Source organism: Corvus brachyrhynchos, unplaced genomic scaffold (assembly GCF_000691975.1).
Source record: "Corvus brachyrhynchos isolate BGI_N302 unplaced genomic scaffold, ASM69197v1 scaffold302, whole genome shotgun sequence".
NCBI classification, from domain to species: Eukaryota; Metazoa; Chordata; class Aves; order Passeriformes; family Corvidae; genus Corvus; species Corvus brachyrhynchos.
In genome coordinates, this window is record NW_008237244.1 from 4921630 (window position 1) to 4943700 (window position 22071).

A 22071-nucleotide genomic window follows, 5' to 3' on the forward strand; every position below is an offset into this window, starting at 1 on the left:
TCAAATGCAGGGAATAATGCACAGGGTAGTATTTTCAGGATAGTATGTAAAAGCATAATCTCCAAAATTTTAATCTCTCTATGAACAAAACAGGAGAACTGCAGAAACTTGGCTTCTGTTACACTAATTCTTTTCCTAGGGGTTATCTTGCTAGTGAAGATGTGAGAATTTAGGGAAAATATCCTGAGAAAATCAGACTTTCAAACCTTTCTGTATTTCTCAGCTGCTTCTGATTAGTCATCAAAAATCTCGTTGGAAGAGAGGATCAGAGACGTATAAGCATGCATTAGGAATGGACACAGTTCTTAATTTGTAAAGAATGGGGCTCTTACTTTTCTGTTTTTAAGGACACGACTTATAAAGTGAAGAGCTAATTCATGGAGCTGTACAGTCACATAGTATTATAATTTAGAGTCCTGTAGCTTTAAGCCAAACTTAGTTTGAAGGATGGTTACTGATCTGAATGTGTGGGTCTTGGAATGTCACACTGAGATAAAGATAAATTCTTTAAAATTTGGCATGGGGGGCATTTTAATTGGCTAACTCATATATTCCCCATTTCAGTGGGCTAGATGTTGGGAGAATGCCTTGTATCAGCAGAGGGGACAGAATTGTATTTATCTTTTATGCTTGGAATTTCATCTGATAAGAGCTCTGGAGCAGGCTGGATGTAATTCAGGCTAGTTTAAAGAGAGTTGTGTAAAGGTAATTATTGCATTGTTAACTTCTGTGCGTTCGTGTGCTTGCAGCAGTTGCAAGAACTATTAGGGGTTGGAAGTTAATACATGCTAAAAGCTGATCACAAAAACAGATGCAGGAAAAAGAAGAGGTAAAATTTTCCCTTATTTGTCTCACCTCCAATGCAGGACAGAGGTTTAGGAATAATTGTGCAGGAGAAAGGAAAGGAGTGGCCTGAGATATCCAGGTACAGCAAAGATAAGAACAATAAAGTATAAAACTGATGGTGAAAGTGCTGATGAAGATGAGAAAAAAAAATCAAGTGACATGAGAAAGCCATTTGAAACATGAATGACCTAAAAGTATTATTTCTAAAGGGTCTGCTGTGAATGTATTTAAGCACTGTAACTTCCAGGTGGAGTTGTATTATGACTTTTGGTTCACAAAACTTCTTCAACCCCCTCCTTAGTGAATAATGCCTGCACCCCTTAGCTTTAGAGATCTCCCATGAAACAACTGTCCCTATGAGAAACCTTTGGAGTTGAAAGTTTTCTCACCCACCCTTTGCTCAAGCAGGCTCTTAAAGACAGGCAGATCGAGTGACTTGGCACTGTCTTGCTGTCATGTCAGTAGAGGACTATATGATGAGCTAATGGAAGTTTTGCAGCCCTTACTACCTATAGACACTCTCATCTTATGCAGCTGCCAAAGTCATTTGCAAGAGTGAGCAACTGCCTTGATACTTGCCAAATGTTTCTACTGCCATAATAGCCCACTATATTCAGTGGTGTGTAACATACCCCATCCTAGCTGCTGAATCTTTCTACATTTTTTTCTAAGCACACGGGTACCAGGGTTCCATTTTAGGTTTGATTCAAATCTTGCAATCATCCTCTTGTTCTTGAGGATTTTCAGGCTCCTAGGTGATTGTAAATGCTAACCCCAGGTCTCTGCAGAGCTGATTTGCTTGCGTATTACTAAGTAAGAACAGAAGTCCTTCAGACTTATCCTGGGGCTACCACTTTGTGGGCAGAGCACCTTCACAGGGTTTAGCAATCTGTTGACCTGATATTTTTTGCACTAGAAGGTCCCAGCCTGAATCACTTATGCTGGTGTCATTCCTTTCAACATTCATGTTTGCTCTCTGTTCCACACTGCATCTTTCCAGACACATTCTTTCTTAGGGCATCCTCAGTTCTCTCAGATGTCTTTTTTCCTTTGTCTCATGTACCTTATTTTTAAGTCTGTCATGGAGAGATTCTTCCTCAGTCCTGTGTGACAAAGGATCCTCCCTCTCCCTCCAAAAAGCTCCCGTGATTTAAGTCATTCTCCACTTCAGGGTATTCTGTCTTATAATGTGCCTAAATTTACATGGGCCACTTGATGCAGTCAGTGGCTGTGATACAAACCTATCACTTGTAAAGCTTGTGGCCATTGAGCTTTTTCAGCAATTCATAGTGATTTGGCTACTTTAATTCCTGACTGTATTATAGCTGTGATTCATTCATCTCAATAGTTCTCTGGGATGCACTGTTTGTATAATTTTCTGGTATTAATTCTAGACTTTTTCACAGCAAAAACAGGAGGTATAGAAGGCAGTGAAGTGATGCATGTTTATTTTCTTCAGTGGTGACCAGAATTTCTTTCCTGCTACCTGTGGTTTGCTGTCCCCTCAGTTGTGGTAATACAAGTCTCTAGGAATACGGTTTGCAGTTCACCCTACAATGATCCAGATAGGGTCTGAAGAAGCTTTCTCAATATATTTTTTTTTTGTGAGTTATTTGTCCTGTGGCATACTGGATTAGGGAACTGCTGGTCATTAAAACTAACCCAGCTCAGAAAAAAAATGATTAGTATGAGTCATCCAGATTTGTGAGTGTTCTTATCAACACAGTGAAGGGGCAGGAACATGACACAGTTGGGGGGAGGTAGAAATTACTGTTTTGACAATGTGCCACATTTATGTTGACTTAAACCAATTATTAAATTAATATTAAATTATTATGCTTGCAAAATAAATAGATTATTCTGTACCTAGATCATCTTGCTGAACTGGCTGTGCACTGTGTTGCGTAACTGTAAGTGTTGGTGGAAGGTGTAGAATGAAGGGTGGATTGTGGCAACATTTTTGGTTTTTGTAATTGTCTTGGAGCTACACCTATTGTTTTAGCTCAAAGATGTCTGTATGTATCATTAATATCCAAGCTTTTCACATTCTCTGATTTCTCATCCAAGTACTGATATGACCTTAGGCTGATGAGCAGAGCTGTTTTAAAAAGGGAAAAAAAAAAAAGGGAAGAAAAAAAATCTTAGTAGGTAGCCAGCTTCGTTTTTTACAAGGGTTATTTTACACTCATGCAGAACAACATGTAAGTCAGGCATTCCATCAGGCACTTGCTCAAAAGAAAACTTTATAACACTATTTTGCTATAATTACATTAGTGTGGAAACTTAGTCTCTCTAGCAACATTAAGCACTAAGAAGGTAATAGAGTAATACAAGTCTAGGTAAGTCTAGTATTAGGAGTTGCTGCATCTGGTAGCCCATTATAGAGGAAACTGCTGCAGCTCCTCGTGGCCAGGACCACAAGGATGTATTCTCAAGAGGCACATGCGCACACTATATATACAGCCAGACATCAGAAAGTTCAGCACTCATGCAAGCACAAGCAGCTTCAATGGCCTCAGCCTTTCCATTCACTAGCTGACTGTGAAAAAAGCTTGTTTATGGCAAATGCTTATGTATACAACATGGATCCTCCAGCAAGTGGTCTTAAATTCTTACTCTGATCAGTTACTGGTCCCTGGATCCCCTGGTCTTCCAGCTGACTCACAAACGCACACTGGGTCTCTCTGGCAGCTGGTCTGACCAGTGGCCTGTCCCCAGGTGTCCTGGTGTCCCTCCAATAGCCAAATCTCAGACCTTCTGGTCTCTGCAGTGTCTGGTCCAGACTCATTGTTGCTCAGCTCCCAAGCCTTCTGCCTGGCTAGTCTGCCTTGGAGTTTGCCAGAGGTCACACACTGACACAGGTATCCAGGCAGTGTGCCTGGGCTCTGGCTTCTGCTTTCTGGTGCCTCAAGCAGCCCAGGCCCGTGACCTGTGGTACAACTCCAGTTGCTGACATCTGTGTTTTTGTACGTGGTCACACCCAATGGAGATTTCCCCTCACCCAGGAAAGCAGTTACAAATGTAGTTTAACAAGCAGATAGGACAATCTGCAGTGATCAGGCCCAGGGCATGGCTGAACAACCATACTGGGCAGCCACCTGTTTACATGCACCTGGCCCCTCTTAGCCCTTTTCCCCCTGCCCAGTATCCTCCTATGCTTGTTCTTTCCCAAACCACTTTCATGGTTCACTGTTCCTTGTCCTGCCATCAGTTCTTCCTCTAAATATCTTGTACTGCCTTCTGCAATCCCAAAATACTCTCTCTGGCATCTCACAATGAGTCCCATACCTAGTGGGCAGTAACCCCCTCCTTCAGTCTGCAAGGTGGTCTAGAGAGAGCCTCTCCTGTGGACTCTGTATCTCTCTCACCCCCGGGGCCTGGGAGCAGCTGGACTGGAGGGCTTGGTTTCTTTCATTTGGGTTCTTGGGGTTACCTCTGCCCGACACTTCATCTGTGCTCTTTGTGTCTGTGGGGAGGAGCCTTTAATCACTGACTTATTTTTGTCACTAAAAAGTTAGGTGCCTGGGTGGGCACTGCACAACTGCTTCAGCAGTGGAGAGTACAGTGTAGGTTTGCCTGTGACCCCTCAATGCTGATACTGCCAGAGCCTAAACTATGTGAAGCACATCCAGTTTTTTTTTTCAGTTACTGAAGAACAACTAAGAACATAAAATAAAAAACCCAAAACTCTAACCACCAGCTTTATATTCTTAATATTAGTAAAGTGCAAAGTGAAGGGAAATAGGGAAGGATTAGGTGTTTATAAGTAATGGTTTTCGTACAGTGCTTCTAACCACAAGAGTATTTTGTTTCTCAAATTCAAGTGTAATAGGCTTCAGACTATAAAATGCTTTATTTAATCTTGGCTTGAAAGCAATGTCAGTGAAGTGGACTGGTCACAATTTTGTTAGGTGGTACTGACGAGCCAAGTCTTAGAAATGGTTCCAAAAGTGCTTGTTGTTCTAAATGCTAATTGATTCTTAGCAGTTAAAAGTCTCCCTTTGTTTAGTGTGAATTTCTTGTTTTGAATGCGGCTTGTGTCTGCTTTGCGTTTTTTCCCCTTACAGCAAACAAGTTTATACCTAGATCTTCATAGCCTTAGGATATTTCAAGCTATAATTATTTCTCTTTCCTTCCCCCTGCTCTAGGCTCCCTTGTTTTCAAGGCTGGACATGTTAAGCTTAGGAAGCTGTTGCCACTATCTAAAGTGGTGTTTGTTTCCCACCCTCCGGACCCTTTCAGTGGAGTAGGTCATTTTTGAAACTTAGTTTTTGCTTTTTGTACTTGAGAACACCTTTCCTTCTATCTGCTGGTTTTTCTCTTTCTCCGTTTTGTTGCTCTAGTTTAGACCACAGAAATTTAAAGCCTTGCACGCGTTTTTATGTGAAGGTTTGCTTTAAGGTGATAGGTTGTTGAGCAAACATTAGAAATGGAGGCACATCTTGTTAATAAAAATCAGATTTTTTTAATCCTGAAAAAACGCCTGGATAAATATAATAAAAGTCGGTTGTTTGCTGGTGGATATTATGAAACCCCCAGTATCCACACGCTGTAACGCACGCGGTAAATCTGTCACGACGGCGGGCAGCCCCAGCCCTCGCGGTGCCGCCTCGCAGCCCCCGGCCGAGGGGCGATGCCGGGGTTCGCCCGGGAGCCGCCTCAGGGCCGGCGTGGCGGCGCTCAGGGCCCGCTCGCACCGAGGCGTTCACGCCGCTCCTGCCGGTGCCGGAGCTCGGCTGGGGAGCGCAGCGGGTTCTTTAAGAAGCCCCCGTGCCGGTGGCTGTCGCCGGCTGCCAAGTGCGGGAGAAGCCGAGCTTTGCGGCGAAGGCCGAGCGTAACCAGCCGGCTGGGGGAGATGCCGCCCCGCAGTGACTGACAGCAGGACCAGCTCTATGCAAATGGCGCCGGGGGCTCTGCCGGGGCTCTCTCCACACGCGCCGCCGCCTCTCGCCTCCCGCTCCCCGTAACGCGCCCTGCCTCGCACAAAGCAGTTGTTGCTTTTTTCGGGGAGACGTCGTTACACGTAAAATCATCTCCAGCACGGTTTCAGTTTGAGATTGTGTGAGGGAGCTGGGGAGATGTGTCAGAGCTTGTTACTCCAGCTAAATTAGGTAATTTTTAGCTGGGTAACGTGCTAATCTTTAAACCTTTATGTTTTTAAATCCTGCGTATGTCTGGTCTCTTCATACAAAAGTGTATTTTGCTTGTTTCTTCTCGCCTTCTTCAGTCTGAAGCCTTATGTAGGTCAGGCTTGGCTTAAGCAGATTTCCTGAACCTGCGTCAGCTTAAGCTGAAGGAATTTTAATAAACCCTCCCTTGTAGGCGTGGGCCTAAATGAGACTAGCCTAGTTAAGCCTGATCTTTTTCTGTTTGTGAAAAAGAGCTGAGCAGAGCTAGGGACTGCATGGTGGCTCCAGGAACGGCTTCCTTAATTCAAAGATAACAATGGTTGGGAAGGCCAGATCTTCTAATTTTACCTTATCTGAAAAGCTCGATTTGCTAAAACTCGTGAAGCCGTATGTTAAAATTCTCGAGGAACATACCAATAAGCATTCTGTAATAGTGGAAAAAAACAAATGCTGGGATATCATAGCTGATAACTACAATGCCATCGGAGTAGATCGCCCTCCTCGTACTGCACAGGGCCTGCGCACGCTGTACAAGAGGCTCAAAGAATATGCCAAACAGGAGCTATTGCAGCAAAAGGAGACTCACTCAGATTGTAAAAGCAGCATTTCCGAGCCAACCAAGAAAGTTGTGGAGATGATTCCACAGATTTCCAATGTGTGTTTAAGAGACAGGAGCGGTGTTCAAAGGTGAGACTATTCTTTTTATTTTGTTACTGAATGAAAATTATGGCGCCTCCTAGCTACTTTGTAACGCTTTTGCTTGTGCTCAGGCACCTAAAGGAAGTGTTTATCAGAGAAATTCCCAAATGGGAAACAATGACAAAAATAATACTGCTTTTGTTTTATGAGAAGCTTTATGGTGACTTAGCATTGCATTAATTTTTTTCAGCTCTTTCAAAGCTTGTTTCAGAGTCTTTGTCATACTCTGGAAAGTGAGGGTTAAGAGAGAATCAAAGAGAAATAGTAGCTCCAACCTCTACCCCTCCCCTACCTTTTAATAGGCAGATTATTCAAACACTGGCAAAGTGATGGCTATTCTCCTCCATTTAAGGTAATACTGCAGTCATTTTGCAACATATGGAACTGTTACCAGTTTATGTAGGATTTTTAATAAAGTTAGTTCACAGAGCTAAGAAACGTTATTCACCTTTTTTCTCTCATTTACTTTGGTGTTTGCATGTTATGTTTTAGCTAATCCCAACCCTTTAAAGAAAAAAAATTGATTCTCCACACTGCAGTGGCTTTGTGAGTGCAAATGTTTTTTTAAATTATACTTTTCTTGCATTGACGGTGGTTCCCTGAAGCTGGAGCAAAGCTAATTGCAGTCTAAACTCCAAGCAGTTCTGTGTTGTACGTGAGGTAGTTTAAATACAGAGAGAAACTGAGAGGTACAGCACTAGAAGTTTTCTTTTTTTTTTTGCAAGGTTTCTTTTTTTTTTTACTGCTCAGTAAAGTGAGACACACTGTCTAGATTTGAGCCAGACATAATACAGGCAGGCACTGTGCAGGCTTTCTCCCACAGCTGGCTAATGCCCCTCATATCTGACTTGTAACACTCTGCTGGTTCTGTATTGGTCCTCGAGGGATCAAAAAATGCCTGGGTCAGGTTTTGGTTCCTCCAGATACAAAAACTAAGCTAGGGAGTGGGGGAGGGAAGTCAAATAACTCCCCAGCAACCTTGAGAAAGCTTTGATTTTCCTTATTTTCCCAAGCAGATTAATGGGAAGCGAACTTTCCGTATTTTAATCAGATATACTGATAGTGAGTGCAGCAGCGTAACACTCTAAGAAAAGCTGGCATGCGCACACTTGCTGAATTGGATTCATGGTGCCAGTGGTTGAACTGAATGGTAACAATTGTCTAAATCCCAACATGCCAGATGCTCTAAAAATATTCTGTTGTGGGTCCTTTGCGTAAAGAAGTCTAAAGCAACTGGGCTGTGCTGCTGCTCCTGGTGAATGCCCCTGGAGGAACCATTCCAAAGAATTCTCTGGAACAAAATGAGGCTTTTAATTGCGCTAATAAAGGTTGCAGTGTCTTGACTACCAACTTTTGTAAGGAGGGGAAAAAAATAGTGTGAGAACTTTAGTTTGTAGATTGGCTTATAAAAAGCACTGACGCTTTTAGTGAATGATTAAGAGCTAATGATCTCCATAGTTTGTCTCCTGTAATTTAAACATTTTTTTCAGGTTTTTATGGGTCTAGGAGCACTGACTTGCTTACTGCTTACCCAAAATGGTTGTTCCTAGGAACAGCCACTACACTGTGGGCTGAAGGAAAAGAATATAATTTAAAAGATTTTTTTTTCCCCTGCCCAAATACATCATTACTTGATAGTTCTCTGAGTTGCATTTTACCCTAACTTTATAAACCCAGTGTTGGGTTTTAACTCACCAGGATGTGACTTAGGTTTTGGAGGAGGGAAATACGGCTTATAACGAGCCCAAATTGTTAATCGCACCTTTAAGCAATTTCTAGCTCGCTGTGATTAAACAAAACCTGGTGAATCATGGGTGCCTGCAGGGTTATAAACACCATGCCCCAATTGTGGTAACTGTTGTTTGTCTTTCTTTCAGTCAAGTTGTCAGAAACAACATTCGTAACCACCATACAGGCAGCTCTTTTGTTTCTCAATTCCTTCTTTCTCTCTTTGCTGTCTAATTGTTTTCCTCTTAAGAGGCTGACTAAGGAAAAAAAAAAAAACAAGCCTCATCAGAGTTACCTGGAGATCTGCTAATTTTTCTAGTTCTGTGTGGATTACACTGAGTTGGATTTTTTTTTTCACTGTTTGGAGGCTCTAGTCTATGCTAGACAAAATCTTTCTTCTATTTAACCTCGTTCACTTTCTCTTTCTGCTCTCTCTCCATTTCCTTTTGTCAGAATGACCTGCTTCTCCTGCTGGTTGTTTCCACTTTTCTCAGGCTAGAAGCTGGCCAGGAGCCAGCAAATGAGAAGGAGAGAAGCTTTATTAGAAGCTGTGGTTGTGAAGAGGGGGGAAACCCAGAATTGCACTCAGCACTGGGGAAAACAAGTGAAAATTTGTGTGCAGGATAATGCTTCTGATGCTGAGAGGACTAAAACAATGTGAGAAAGAAGCATATAGGAAAAAGTGAAGCTTTGTCACATGAGGTAGAAGTGAGTAAGGTGATATAATTGATACTTCATAGGCAGCTCAGGTAACAGTCAATAGAACTAAGATTATCTTGGTGTTTTCTTCAGGGGATTAATGAAAGGTCAGTTTTCAATACTTGCTTCAGATGGATGGTGGTTTTTTGAAAAGAATCTTTAGTTTAAATAGTTTGTGTGGTTGACAGGCTTTATTTTTGGAAAATATATTGCTCTGACCCTGATGAGCATTTTTACAACTGAGTATTGAGAAGCTTTCATGCTTTTATTATAGAAAATGCATTTTCATGTTAATGGATGGCAGGCTAGGTCAGGGTCCTTCAGAAATTGCAACTGTGATTGCTTATTTCTTTTAAACCAAGAGTTTAGAAGACCATGGGACATCCAGAAATTATGATCATGCCACCTTTTCATTAAGGAGTTAGTGCATTTACATGAGAACAGGATGTACAAATTAAATTTCTCTTTGCTTCTGGGAATTTGAACCCACATCTCTTACTAACCAGTCCGGTGTTTTAATAATCAGGTAGTTTCTCAGTGTGTGGCATGTAGGGCTCTGAAGGCATTTTAAGGTGTAGAAAAACTGCATTGCTCACCCGCAAATTTAAGACAGCGACTCAAGTCCTTCAGAGTTGGGGAGCGTCTGTGAATGTTAGGTTAATCATGGATCCACTTGCTGCCTTTGACTGCTAGCAGTAGTCGTTGAAGGGTTCAGAAATGTCTTGAGTCTGCAACCACCAGTTATAGCCTCTGTTTTAGACAGTCCCAGCCATGAGGGTGCACTGACTTGGCTGTCAATCCTAAGTTAATATATTCCTGTTCCCATGTAACTCTATACTGCCTTCCCAGTCATGCTGCAAGTATTCTTTGTAGATCTGTACAGTAATAGATCAAGAAGCTGATCTGGCTTAAAAAAGCATTACCTGAATACAGGAGTGATGTACAGAAGCGTAGGGTTTCAAACACAACTGATGGTAGACAAGTGTCAGGAACAGCTTGAGCCATTATCATCATTAAAGCCAATGCAATGTCAAATCATCATTTGAGATGCTGCTGACTCAGGGATTTACAGAAAGACAAATGAGTCAAGTGGGTGTTGTTCTTTCAAAAAGAAATGTACAGAACTACAGGCTGTTCTTAATGGAAGCATTTCTGTGTCTTGAAGCTTCAGAAGAAATGCTAAGATCAACGATTCAAAGAGAAGGAGCAAGGATTAGCTTGGTTCCCAAATCTACTGGCAAGGGTTGTCTTTTGGGCTCTGGTTTCTTTTCCCAAGGCTCTTTGTGTAATTTTATTTAGTGATTATTTTACGTTGAAAAAAACCCCAAATACATGGGTGCGTGAATCAGAAACAGGGAGCACATTAAAACAGGGGGAGATTGATAAGTTTGGGATATGGAAGTGTTTCTGCCATAGTCTACTCCATCTAAATTAATGTCCCTTTAAAATCACCTTTTATATTATATAAACTCTGTCCTCTGTTACTTGCATGACTTGGTGCTGCTGCTTTTTTTATACTTTCATTTGTCTCTGATAGCTCTTCTTGCTTCTTCAGTGTCAGAGGGGCCTACCAGATGAGTTCTCTGTTGGGTGTACTGCCTTTAGAGCAATAAAATCGGAGTAAGACAGGGCTGTGTGTGTGGTGGAAAGAAAGAGAGGCACAAGTGGTGTTTAGATAATGAAATAGAGTCCCAGGCGTAGATAGCAGAGTAGTATTCAAATGAAGCTTTGGTTACTTACAGCTATGCCTTTTAAAATAGTTTTTAATGGATTATTTAAATATGATTTTGTGTGTTCTAGTGCTAGTATCGATAAAGAAACAATTGCTGGTACCAGTTCACCACAGGCAATGTTGGATCACCATCCTGCAACAGTCATGATGGACTTGCAGTCGGAAGAGGATGTCAAACCTCCTCCTTCTTTGATTATAGACTCACAGCAAAATGAGAACTTAGAACAAGAGGAAGAACACCAGCTGGTGCATATTATGGAAAGGTCTCCTTCAACATCAGTGTCTTCAGTTGATATGAGAGTGATGATGTCTCCTTCCCCTGTACCAAGAAGAGATGAGTTTTTTAGGCTTGAGGTTGGAGAACGCTTTAGACCAATGTGTGGTTATGATCCACAGATGTTACAAATGCTGAAAGAAGAGCATCAAATAATATTAGAAAACCAAAGAAAAATTGGTCTTTATGTCCAAGAAAAAAGGGATGGTTTGAAAAGAAAGCAGCAACTGGAAGAAGAACTATTGCGAACAAAAATCAAAGTAGAGAAGCTGAAGGCTATACGACTACGCCGTGATCTGCCAGAATACAGCAATATCTAAATATTTTATTACTTCCGTCATATTCTTTGAAGTACTTAATAATAAATGCAAAATCGTTTCTTATGTTAATATGGATGGATCAAAATCTGGGCTTGAGACATGAAAGCATATGTTGTTTAAGTACCTTAGAAAAATACCTTGTATGGGTTTGAATGCACCAACTCTTCTGGTCTAAAGTATAATGAAATCCTGTACGTTTAAGTGTTTAGATTGATAAAAATCCAAACTTTAAAAATATTTCCACTTATCTCTAGAGTTGTAATGAGCTAATGGAAATTTAGCTCAGCTCTTGTTAAAATTTTTGATCATATGCATTATTTTTTCAAATAATCACCTTTAATATCTTAATGCAGTTGCAGGTTAAAGAATGCATATAAGAAGGAGAAATAAGAGGCTATGTTTAAATGTTTTACTCAAGTTGTTAAATCTTATGACAGTAGTGACATTTTGCTGATATGTCAGCTTGGAAAACAAAATTACTGGATTGTTATATTTTTTTAATGTTCAGTAGACAGTTGATTAAATGTACATCTTTTTAAAAGTTAATACTTTTTAATTGTTTCCAGTGGAGAAGTGTTTCCATAGGATGTTATCAAAATAGAGACAATGAATGCAACACTTGGTTTTTAAAACTGCATGCATGTGTAATTTGTGTGTACAGTTACCATGATTGTGTATTCAGTTATAGTAATTATACTGGTGATCAACTACATGAATATCTACTTTGCTCATTTGCATGCATAATTACTATGGTGCATGTGCAACCAAGACAGTTGCAGGTGCCTTTGATCAATATCACTATGACTATAAGCTACTGAAATAAAACAGTTTCTGTATGTAAGTAACTTGTGACTTGAAGTCAACAGAAGATTGTGTTATTCTGGGTCCCTTTTATAGATGCTGTTCTGATATTTCGATTCATTTCAAATAAAAAGCCCCAAATGAAAACAAAATTGATTCTTCTGTCTGTCCTGGTAGCAGCTGTTTCCTCTGTAGTAATGATCAACGTTCATAACTGGAAGAAAAATATGTGGAAAATATCAGTCCCAGATGATTAATTTCTTCATAATTCTTAGTCTCCTGCCTGTTGTGAATGGATCCACAACTGCCTTAGACCTCCGTCTCCTTATTCCCTGTAACAATGCTTTCCCCTTCCTCTAACCTTTACAGCAAGAAAAGGAAATGAAGGACAGCATCAAGGAAAAAGAGAGAACAAAGGAAATGTAATTCCTCCAGTGCCTCCCATCTCAGAGGGCCCCAACAACAGAATGAACAAAAGCAATAGGAAGGAGACTATTTCTTCCTCTCCTGTCACCACTGTTTTCCTGAATTTGCTTCTTTCTCCACTCCCACAAACCTCTGCATGCAAGCATGGGGCACTGGTCTGCATCAGCAGACTCTCAATGAGGTAAGCCTCACACCTCGTTGTTGGTCTTCTGAGTAAATCAGCTACCACGGGGGTAGGTACTTACTGAAAACTGAAGACTGGAAGCATGTGAGTGTAGCTGAGGAGCTAGTGGAGCTTAAAGAACGGTAGTTAAATTTTGTGATATAATAATCTTGACTGTCAGGGCCCAAGGTAACTTTTAACAGGTTTCAGGTAGGAAAAGTAAAGGAAGCAAGTCTTTTGTTTACAAACTGAGGGAAAGTATAGAACAGTGAAAACAAGTGTTGGCAATATGGAGTTCCCCAATACTTTTTCAGTTCGTTTCTTGAGAGTACTGTAAGTGTTTTGGGAATCTTTGTGTGTACTGAAAATGATGGTGCCTGGATAAGTGGCCTTTGTTCCTGTACGGTCCTTGGCTTTCTGCTGTGTTTCTTAGTTCAAGGACGTTGATCTGTTTTTGTGTAGCTGGAAATGCTTCAAGGAGATACTTCTTTGAGTTTACAAGAATCAAAATGCTGGCTTTAATAAATAAATAAGGATTTTATTTGTTCTGCTTCTCAGAAATAGGAAACAGCACAAAATTATCTGCCCTTGTCTTGTAATTTGGAAATGAATGATCTTATCTTTTCAGTTAAAAATCAGAATTCTGGTTTCCAGTGGTAAGGAATTAATTTCTATGTCTTATTTCTGTTCTTATGTGTCATGCAAATGAACAAGTTTTTAGTAGTTCAGAAAATAATTCCCATACGGCTCATTGTCTTGCAGTGGTTTTGAATTATAGGTACTCTTAACACTGGCCACCAAAATACTCTAGAGACTTTAGAATGTTTTCTTTTGATGCTAGATGAAGAGGTGACTTCCAGAGTTTCTACTGGCATGGTATTTTTATTTTGAGGATTAGGACTAGATGAATTTCCAGTCTTGGAAAGCTTATAATAATTTCTGAACTGGCAGGCAAGTTAGTTACAAAAATAGGACTCTGCGTCGAGCAAAGTCTCCCTTGTGTTCTTGATGTTGGAAAGGGAAAGAAATAAAATACACTGTCCCCTTATAGTGGGTGTTCCATGTTTCATTGTTCTGACTTTGTGTCACTTGTTAGTGGAAGACTTTTATTCTTGCCTGCAAGCAGCACCTCTAGTTCAGAGGTCACATGCTTCTCATTTGCTGTATTCTCAGTTTTGTTTCTTTTGACTTTTGGGGAGCTTGGGAAAAGGGGAGGCATCTGTTGAGTGTCCATGAAGCTTGCTCCTTTCTTTACTAGTGCGATGGTGTTTATTTCCTTTCACTAGAGAAGTGTTTCCTCCTTCAGTACCATTATATTGCTCTCTCAGTGCAGTGTGATGCTGCCTATGTATTATACCTCTCTGTGTTGGTGGATTTGCATTTCTTTCTCACTCCACATCTGCTTTACAGTATCAGGTTATCTTTCTGAGTCAGACTTCTCACTTCTCCGTGCTTGTTCCTGGTTTTTTTCCATGTATTCCTAATGTTGGGTATATGCACCACAGCTGTGGCTGGTCCTTCTGGACCATGAAGTGCTATGAATTTTTACTGTTCCAGCAAATGATACTGTACTAGCATGTGTGAAAGGGATGGTAGGAAGCCCTTCCCTCCTTCACCCTCATTCTTATCCTCTTACTCCCTTCACTACATCTGGCAGTGCCATTCCCTGTCTGCATGTTTATAATGTACAGAGTACAAGCAGAGTAATTTTAGGCAAGGACAAATTTCTACCATATGTTCATGTCCTTCTACTAAGATAACGGCAATAAACAGGCTGTAGGAGTAATTTAATTCCAAACATCTAATGGATTTATGTTTAGTATTAGAATGAAAAACTGTAACTATGATAACTTTGTGGTAATTGTGATGGCATCTTGAGTAATTTCATCAATCCAAGTAATTGTCTAACAATCAGTCTATAATTTCATCTCTGCTACCTAATTATCTTGCTTTTTTTGTTCCTGCTTCACCCTGTTAGCTTTTGACTCCTGTGGAATGCTTGCCTCAGATCAGAATTCTTATCAGGTAAAAGTGGTAAGAGAGAATACTCCAAGACCAGGAGAGATTGCTTGTAGCTAATTGTACTTGTCATACCCCTGTTTTCTAACATCTTCCACCTCACTAGCTTAAATTCATTCTTTTCATTTATGTTTCTACACATTTTCTGACTTGGGATTTCCGCCCCTCCCCCTCCTTACAATGAAAATGCATAAACTTGAGCTTGCATACTGTCTTCTTTGGGCAAACTTGTGCTCACTGGATTTCCAATAGTCAAAGCCATTAAGTTCCTTATAATTAAACGAGAGTTGTTTCTGAGTGGGAGTACGAAACAAGGAATTGTGATTCCCGGGCTAAGACATTTCCTATGTCTTAAGTGCTTAGGCTGCTTCCATGTCAATTTTAACTTCAGTTAAATATTAAAAAGGTTACTCAAGAAGATGATAAAATGTTGTTTTCCTAAGATGTTGATTACTTTTCCATTTTGCATATGAAAATATAAAGAAGCCTCTAAAAAGAACACTTTTAGCATTAAAATGCATTAAATATAGCTTCTCAGTGTGTATTCCTAACAAGTAAGGCTGTTATTCTGTTATAAATATCCAGGTCTTAAATCATTTAAGAAATCTTACTGTCTGTATCTTAGATTTAAAAAAAAAAAAAAAAAAGGTGCTCTTCACAGTAGTTAATGTCAGTTAGCAGACTGTATAACACAGGACTAAATGTCAATCATTCTGTGACCTGTGTTTCTGTGTTTTATCTCTGCTAAAACCAAAAGTGTTTGTTTGGTGTCAACCTGTGTGTAGTGATGGTTGCTCCTAATTGGCACCCAGTTTGTCTGGGTAAAGTTTTCTCCATAATAAAGATACAGTTTCCTGAAGTTCCACTGAATGCTAACTAACAAAATGTGAAATCTTCCTTGTAAAACCTGCAGTTCAGTGGTAAAATTATTGAAAACCTTGCTTTTGATTCATGTACATGGGAAGGTGGGTGAGGGTCAGAGAACCCAAGGAAATCTCAGCCATCTGTAGGCATTGGCATTCCCCACTGCCCCTGCCTTTCTTCCAAGCTATGGGATTTTCACACTATTTTATCCTAGTGATTACACAGAATGATTTGTTGGTATGTTCAAATATCTCTTTAGTATAACACCTTGACTCTGTTTGACTCTGAATTACTCACGCAAGAAAAATATCATATAATTTTAATTGAATGCTTAATCAGCAGTTACTCCACATAATTTATGATTTCTATTTGCTCTTTAACAAAACTGTAGACTTGAAAAATGCTACTGATCTTTTGTATTTTACATGTGCAATTATATATTTTTTTTGAAAAGAAGTCATTGTTTCCTGGCAATTTCCTTTTGGCTCTTGATTTTCATTTATAGGTAGGCACAATAATTAGCATAATTTGACATAAATATCATGAAAAGGTAATTCCAGTGGCTTACATTGGATTACATTGCCCATCCAGATTTGGTTGACTTCAGGACCCAGTTTGGTTAAGGCTCAGTCATTTAGTTTACAGTATTCTGTTTGCCATTTGCTTGCTTTGTATGTAGTTGTAAGAGCCTTGTCTGTATTGCTACTGCTGTCTCAAAATTTATGCATTTTCAAAGTTTGGAACTGTCTGCATGCTTGAAATAAGTAAACCAGTTTATAAATGACTGATTTTTAATTTTTTTTTTTTTAACTTTCATTTAACAGAAGCAATTGGACAAAACATGTATCTAGTTTGGGGATGGGGAGAAGGGATGTTGGACTGCCTGTGGTTAGTTGCTACAGTATTGTTTGTGTCCTGCATTGCATCAGATAAAAACCTGCAGTAGTGCTGAGTTCTATTTGTTATTAATCACTGAAAATGTCATGTGAAAGAAGTAATTTATCATAACTCAGCAGCAGTTTGCAGGTAAATTTTACATAGGCCACTTGTTGGTACTATTAAGAATACCATTTGTGAAGTCAAAACATTTATGTGTGGTGCGTAACAGAGATACAGGACTAAAACCAGTATGTATGTTACTATTGCTGTTGCCATGTTCTCTGTTGTAACATGGCATTTGTTTCGGACTGTGCTGTAAGTCACCCCGCCAAAAAGTTGACTTTTAAACTCTGAAGGTTTCACCCAAGTGATGTTTGCATTGCTTTGCATTGTAAGGAGGCTTTGGTAGTCGGTTGTACATGACAAGATGACCTTAGTAGCATTAACTATCAGTGTGGCCAAGCTACTTTATGCTGTGTTACCTCCTCTTGGGCTGTAATGTCTGTGTTCTATGTATGTGTTTGTGTTTGTTTATGACTCATCTTTTTCCTGTGAAACAAATTGCAGGGAGAATACTCTGTTTAGCATATACTGTATTTTTATCATCTTTCCTTTGTAGTGTTCCAGTTTCCCTGTGCTTTTGAGGAAGTACTTGAAACTTGGCATCAAACTGATCTTTGGCCATTCCTATAAAACCTCACTCAGTTTGGCTTAATTTGTAATTAATTAGCAAACGCAGAAGGTGGTCATTTTCAGAACAAGTTTGTTGCACTTCGGGTATAGTCCATAACAACTGATTCTTAGGAAAGCCTGTCCAGCCTGAGCACACTGCGCTCTTGAGAGTGGATCAGGGAGTTCTCAGCTGTGCACACCCTGAATGGAAGCAAGAAAATGTGTTTGTAGTTTTGCCAGTAAAGGGACAGACAGCCTCAGTGAGGAAGCCACTTTGTTTCGATCCAGAGAGTGGCAGATGGCAGTAAGGATCTCAAGCACAAGTGCCCTTCTTTTGGGGCAATAAGGATTTCAGAGCTGTTGGACTGTCCAGCTGGATAGGTAATGGCCCATCTCTTTTGCAGAAAGACCAGTAATAGCCTGGAAAATATGGCATATAGCTCTGTGATTCAGAGTGCTGCATAGTGTGTGTGCAGAAAAGGACTGAACTAAGTTTGTTTAGGGAATTTAGCCTTTGCTGTTCTAATTATTTCTGCTAGATAAAATCTATTCGTTTCATAATAGTTTTTGTTATGTAATGCTATGTGCTAATTTGCTTTACTTGAGTTTGGAAAATGCACAATTCCTAAGTGAACTTTGAGATGGCACTGAAGATGTTTTTCAGCAGTGCAGAAGTTAAATATACTTGGAGAGTTTCAGATACTTTAGCTCTGAAGATCCAGTGGGCATCTCTAAAGATTGTTTTCAGATGAAATAGAGATAAATTTAATCTTTTTCTGAATCTCATCCTTCTCTCATGAACGTGCCCATGCATGTATGTTCATGGCACACGTATACCCAACGAGATACACATGGGGCAGTTGGTAAGAAGAGCTGCACGTGCTGCAGAGGCTTTCCAGTGACACCAAGGGTCAAAGCAGTACTTTGGGAATAGCAAGTAGAGCCGGTCTGCTGATGGAAAGCTGCCACATCTCCATGTCTTCTAGCGTTTCCTTATATAAGTGGTCAGCTCAGGACCAAAAATAGGCAGGGTTGACATAAAGTAGGCTCTGTTAAAGGGATCATGAATTTAAGGCTTCCTGCATGGAATCATCTTATTAATTTGCATTGGAATTTCTATGCAATTTAAGTCGTATTGAGTTTTCTTACATCCAGAGCCAGAAAAGGCAGCACAGTTAACACCTCGTACCTCCATAATGATGAATTTCTTCTCTTCCCTCCTTCATCTTCCTGGTTCTATTTTGCTTTCCTAGTAAGAATTACAACTAAAGCTCTAGGTTTTTGTGTTTGGGCCATAAATATTACTTTTCTGGTTGGACTACTGAATGGATTACATTTATGTAAATCAAAGTTATATAACTTGATTTGGAAAGATTACTTTTTCCCTTTCCAAATATTTCGTCAGCCACTCTGCAAGTAATCATTGCTGCATAACACATGAAAATTCTAAAAAATATGACTCATCCTTTGTGTGCCTTTTCCCAGGGTTATGTCATAAATTTTAAACAGTCCTGTTTAAATAATTTAGGATAGGAATATGTTGTATTTCGTGCTTATGTCAGTGGGCATAGGTTTTATTGATTACTTGTATTTTAAGGACTCTTTACTATAATCCAGGGAAATCAAAGATGGCCATTAACAAACACAAACAGGACATTGAAAGTGTTTTCCTTCCAATATGTATTAAAACAGATGTTAATATGAAGGATATGTAATCTTAAGAAATTCCTTTCTGCCTGCTTGCTTTTTGTTACAGATCTAGGTCTTTGCATATTAGAAACAGAGATTTGGTACAGTACAGAAATAGTTTATTTTTCTAAAAAATAGATGATAGAAGTAATAAGAAATGCTTAAGAGAATACCAAACCACGTATTTTCAAAGTAGCACATATGGGTTTAGCTGAGTACCTTCCATTTACATTTAAACACAAAAGGATGAACACTTAACATCTCTGCAAACTGCTTCAAAAAATGATTGCTTTTTGAGAAGACTACAATTAGCCTGTGATTGTGTAATAGTCTATTAACTATTTTTTAGTAATTTGGGTTTTTTGGTAATTTAAATATTTGGAATCTTTTCATATCACATATACACTATAATTTATGGCAATAACATTCAATATTTACAGAACCCAAGAATAAATTTTGCTTTTGGGTATCACTTCTGCATTTATTTTTTGAAGTAAAACCCCCTTTACTTGACAAATTAATCAAAACAACTTTTAGTGTGGATGACAACATTAAGAGTGTAGTAAACAGTCGATTTGGATGGCATTTGAGTGGTTCCAATGTTTTACCGAGCTGATCTGGCTCACTGCACCAAATGATGCCTGCAGCTTTTCAGAATTCTCAATGATGCTGCTTTTTCCTTTGATAATAGGACTTGCACATCTATTTCTGTGGACCTGATAGAAGCTTTCAGCTTAGTTCATTAAATTTTTACAGTGAAAGCTGGAGTCAGTTGGATTTTTAGACAGCTGAGAGTTTTAGGAAGAATAGTTTTCTGCCATGGAGCTGTAATTTTGAAAGTATGTGCTCTCCGTCCTCCCTCCTCTACAGCTGATACCCTTAAGAGGTAAATGTTTCATTAAATGGTGATGGGAGGATTGTTCCTACTTGTTCGAATTAAATACATCTACCAGCTCTGTTATTGTATACAGAACCTTCCTATTTGAAAATAAAGGTTACTTACTCAAGTATTCAAAAACTCACAAATACCACAACCTGAACCCAGTTTTCACATTCTGTTGGGTACAGTCATTAAGTACATAATTAAGGGTTGTATTTCTGTAGGCTCCCTTGCCAGTTCACAGAATGGACTGTGTCGACTCAGTGAGTCACTATTCAGTATTTTCTTTCCACCTCTTTGTTCAGTTATAGAGCTACGCCTTGTTCTCAGCACATTTTTCAAACTATTTTGAATTAATTAGCTAATTTTTTTCCTCTGGTGCTCATTGTGATAATATCTGAGTGCCTCCAAGATGTAATTACATTTCACAACATCCTTGTGAGACAAAAAGTTGGTGTAATCTCCACTTTCTAGGAGACAAAGCGCGAGTTGAGGCACAGAGAGAATAACACCAAAAAGCCCCACTTTTATGGAAGGTGCAGACTGAATCATTGAGGACTGCATTGTCTCAGTGCTTTAGGATACTGTACACTTAATCTTTCCCAACCACAGCTTCCAGTTACACCCATGAGTGTTCACTATTAATACAAATGAGACTGAATCACAAGTCAGGCACTCACTCAGACAAATGTTTGTTACTGAAAGTTGGGGTTAAATTACTCCAGAAGACATGCAAGTAAAGTCCAGTTCTCCAGGGCATTATTCAGCTTATCTAACAACAAGATGGGACTATCTGTCCTTGCAGCCTCCTCCATCCCGCACCTTTTGCAGTTTACAATAAAGCAATGCAGGGGTGGCAGAGGCAGCAACAGCCTTTTTTCCTGCCACTTTTCCTGCCTTTCCAGCAGTTCAGTTCTCTGCACTGAATGAGCAAGAGGTCCCATGGCAGTGTAGTGCAGCATGTTTTCTCTAAAGATTTTATCATGAATGTATATGCACAGTGGGGCAGATCAGGTCACTGGAATACCTTATTTTTGACACCTTCAGACTTTGCTTGACTTCTCAACCTTAAAACTATTCACTTGATGGAAGATGGTTCATAGGGGTGGTGGGCAGGTAGGTAGCGTAGTTTTGTACCACAAGGTTCTAGATGCTGTCTTGGGTTTTGTAGCAAATTAATATTTCTAAACAGATTATTCCATTTATTTGATGTTTTCATCTATGTAAGACAATCAGGGTTGAAAACCTTATCTGTCCCTTTTGGAGTAATAAAGCAAATTACTGCATTAAGACATCACCGAAATCAGTGTAGACCATTAATATCACAGCATGCAGTGTTTTTTGCCCAGTGAGTTTTGCACATGCTTGCTGACAGCAAAGAAATTAAAAGACTGAAAATTTTTCAGTTGAAGAGCAGGATGTACTGAGGGGACTTTAAGGAAAGTGATACAATGATTCAAGCTTTAGCTCCTGCTTTGCCTTTGTGAACTTGTCCACTAGAAGTTATTTGTCTGATTCTGTGTCTTATGCTGGTCCTAAACTCAGAATGGATTTGGGTTTGTCTTGCAGGGAATAATCTGTGAAATGGATCCAGTTCAGGAGCTTAATTACCTCCATCTCTTACGCTGCGCCTAAATCTTCCATTGCCCTGTTCACCTGTAGAGCACCTACCAAACCTGAGCCTGTAAAATTATATAGAATAGTGGAACAATTACAGTATTTTTAAGCTGACTACCTTTAAGACCACCTTGGTAGTCTTAAAAATTGAGTTAGGGGGAAAAGTTAAATGATTGGGAAGAGAAATGGGCCCTGTTTACAAGGACGTTGTGTTTATTTGAGTGCGCTTCATGTATTTGTGTGGTTAGTGCCCTTCTGTGCTCAACTGCTTGCCATTTTTTGTTGAAGTATCGTGTTGTCTTTAGTTGGTTTCTACTGCTGTCATTTTCTACTTCTATTTTCCCTGTCATTGCCTAATCAGCTCCTGTTCTCATTTCTTCCTCCCAAGTGGTCCTGTGATTTCCCTCAGTGTTTTCCAGCTGTACATTTTCTTAGTGAATCTTGCATTTTGAGGGTCAGAGATGAGAGGCAGTAAGTTTTGTTTTGCACCAGCTCCTACTCAGAAGATTCCAACTCTCTCTCTGGTCCTTGACTCTTATATTGGACCCCAGTCCCAGTCTGCCTGAGTGGTTCTCCCCAACTCTCCTCCTAACATATCATGTTGTCTTCCTACTTTTTTACTCCCTGTCTGGTT

General features: G+C 39.7%; 2 protein-coding genes across 5 annotated transcripts in view; both read left to right on the top strand.

Moving 5' to 3' along the window:
• Positions 1-22071, top strand: part of RAD54B (RAD54 homolog B (S. cerevisiae)) — a 67025-nt gene that overhangs the window by 14334 nt on the left and 30620 nt on the right. The window contains exon 1 of one of the 4 annotated variants that reach the window (XM_017730399.1): positions 14815-14842. The exons of 2 other annotated variants lie outside the window; for them this stretch is intronic. The gene's annotated coding sequence lies outside the window, so the exon portion shown is untranslated. Of the gene's footprint in view, positions 1-14814; positions 14843-17527; positions 17633-22071 lie in introns of those variants that run through there. One more of the 4 variants, XM_017730398.1, reaches the window with a different exon arrangement.
• FSBP (fibrinogen silencer binding protein) lies at positions 5614-12380 on the top strand. The gene is made up of 2 exons (XM_008630703.2): positions 5614-6662; positions 10902-12380. Exons 1-2 carry the CDS (start codon positions 6292-6294, stop codon positions 11425-11427), a joined length of 897 nt encoding a protein of 298 aa, XP_008628925.1. The 5' UTR covers positions 5614-6291; the 3' UTR covers positions 11428-12380.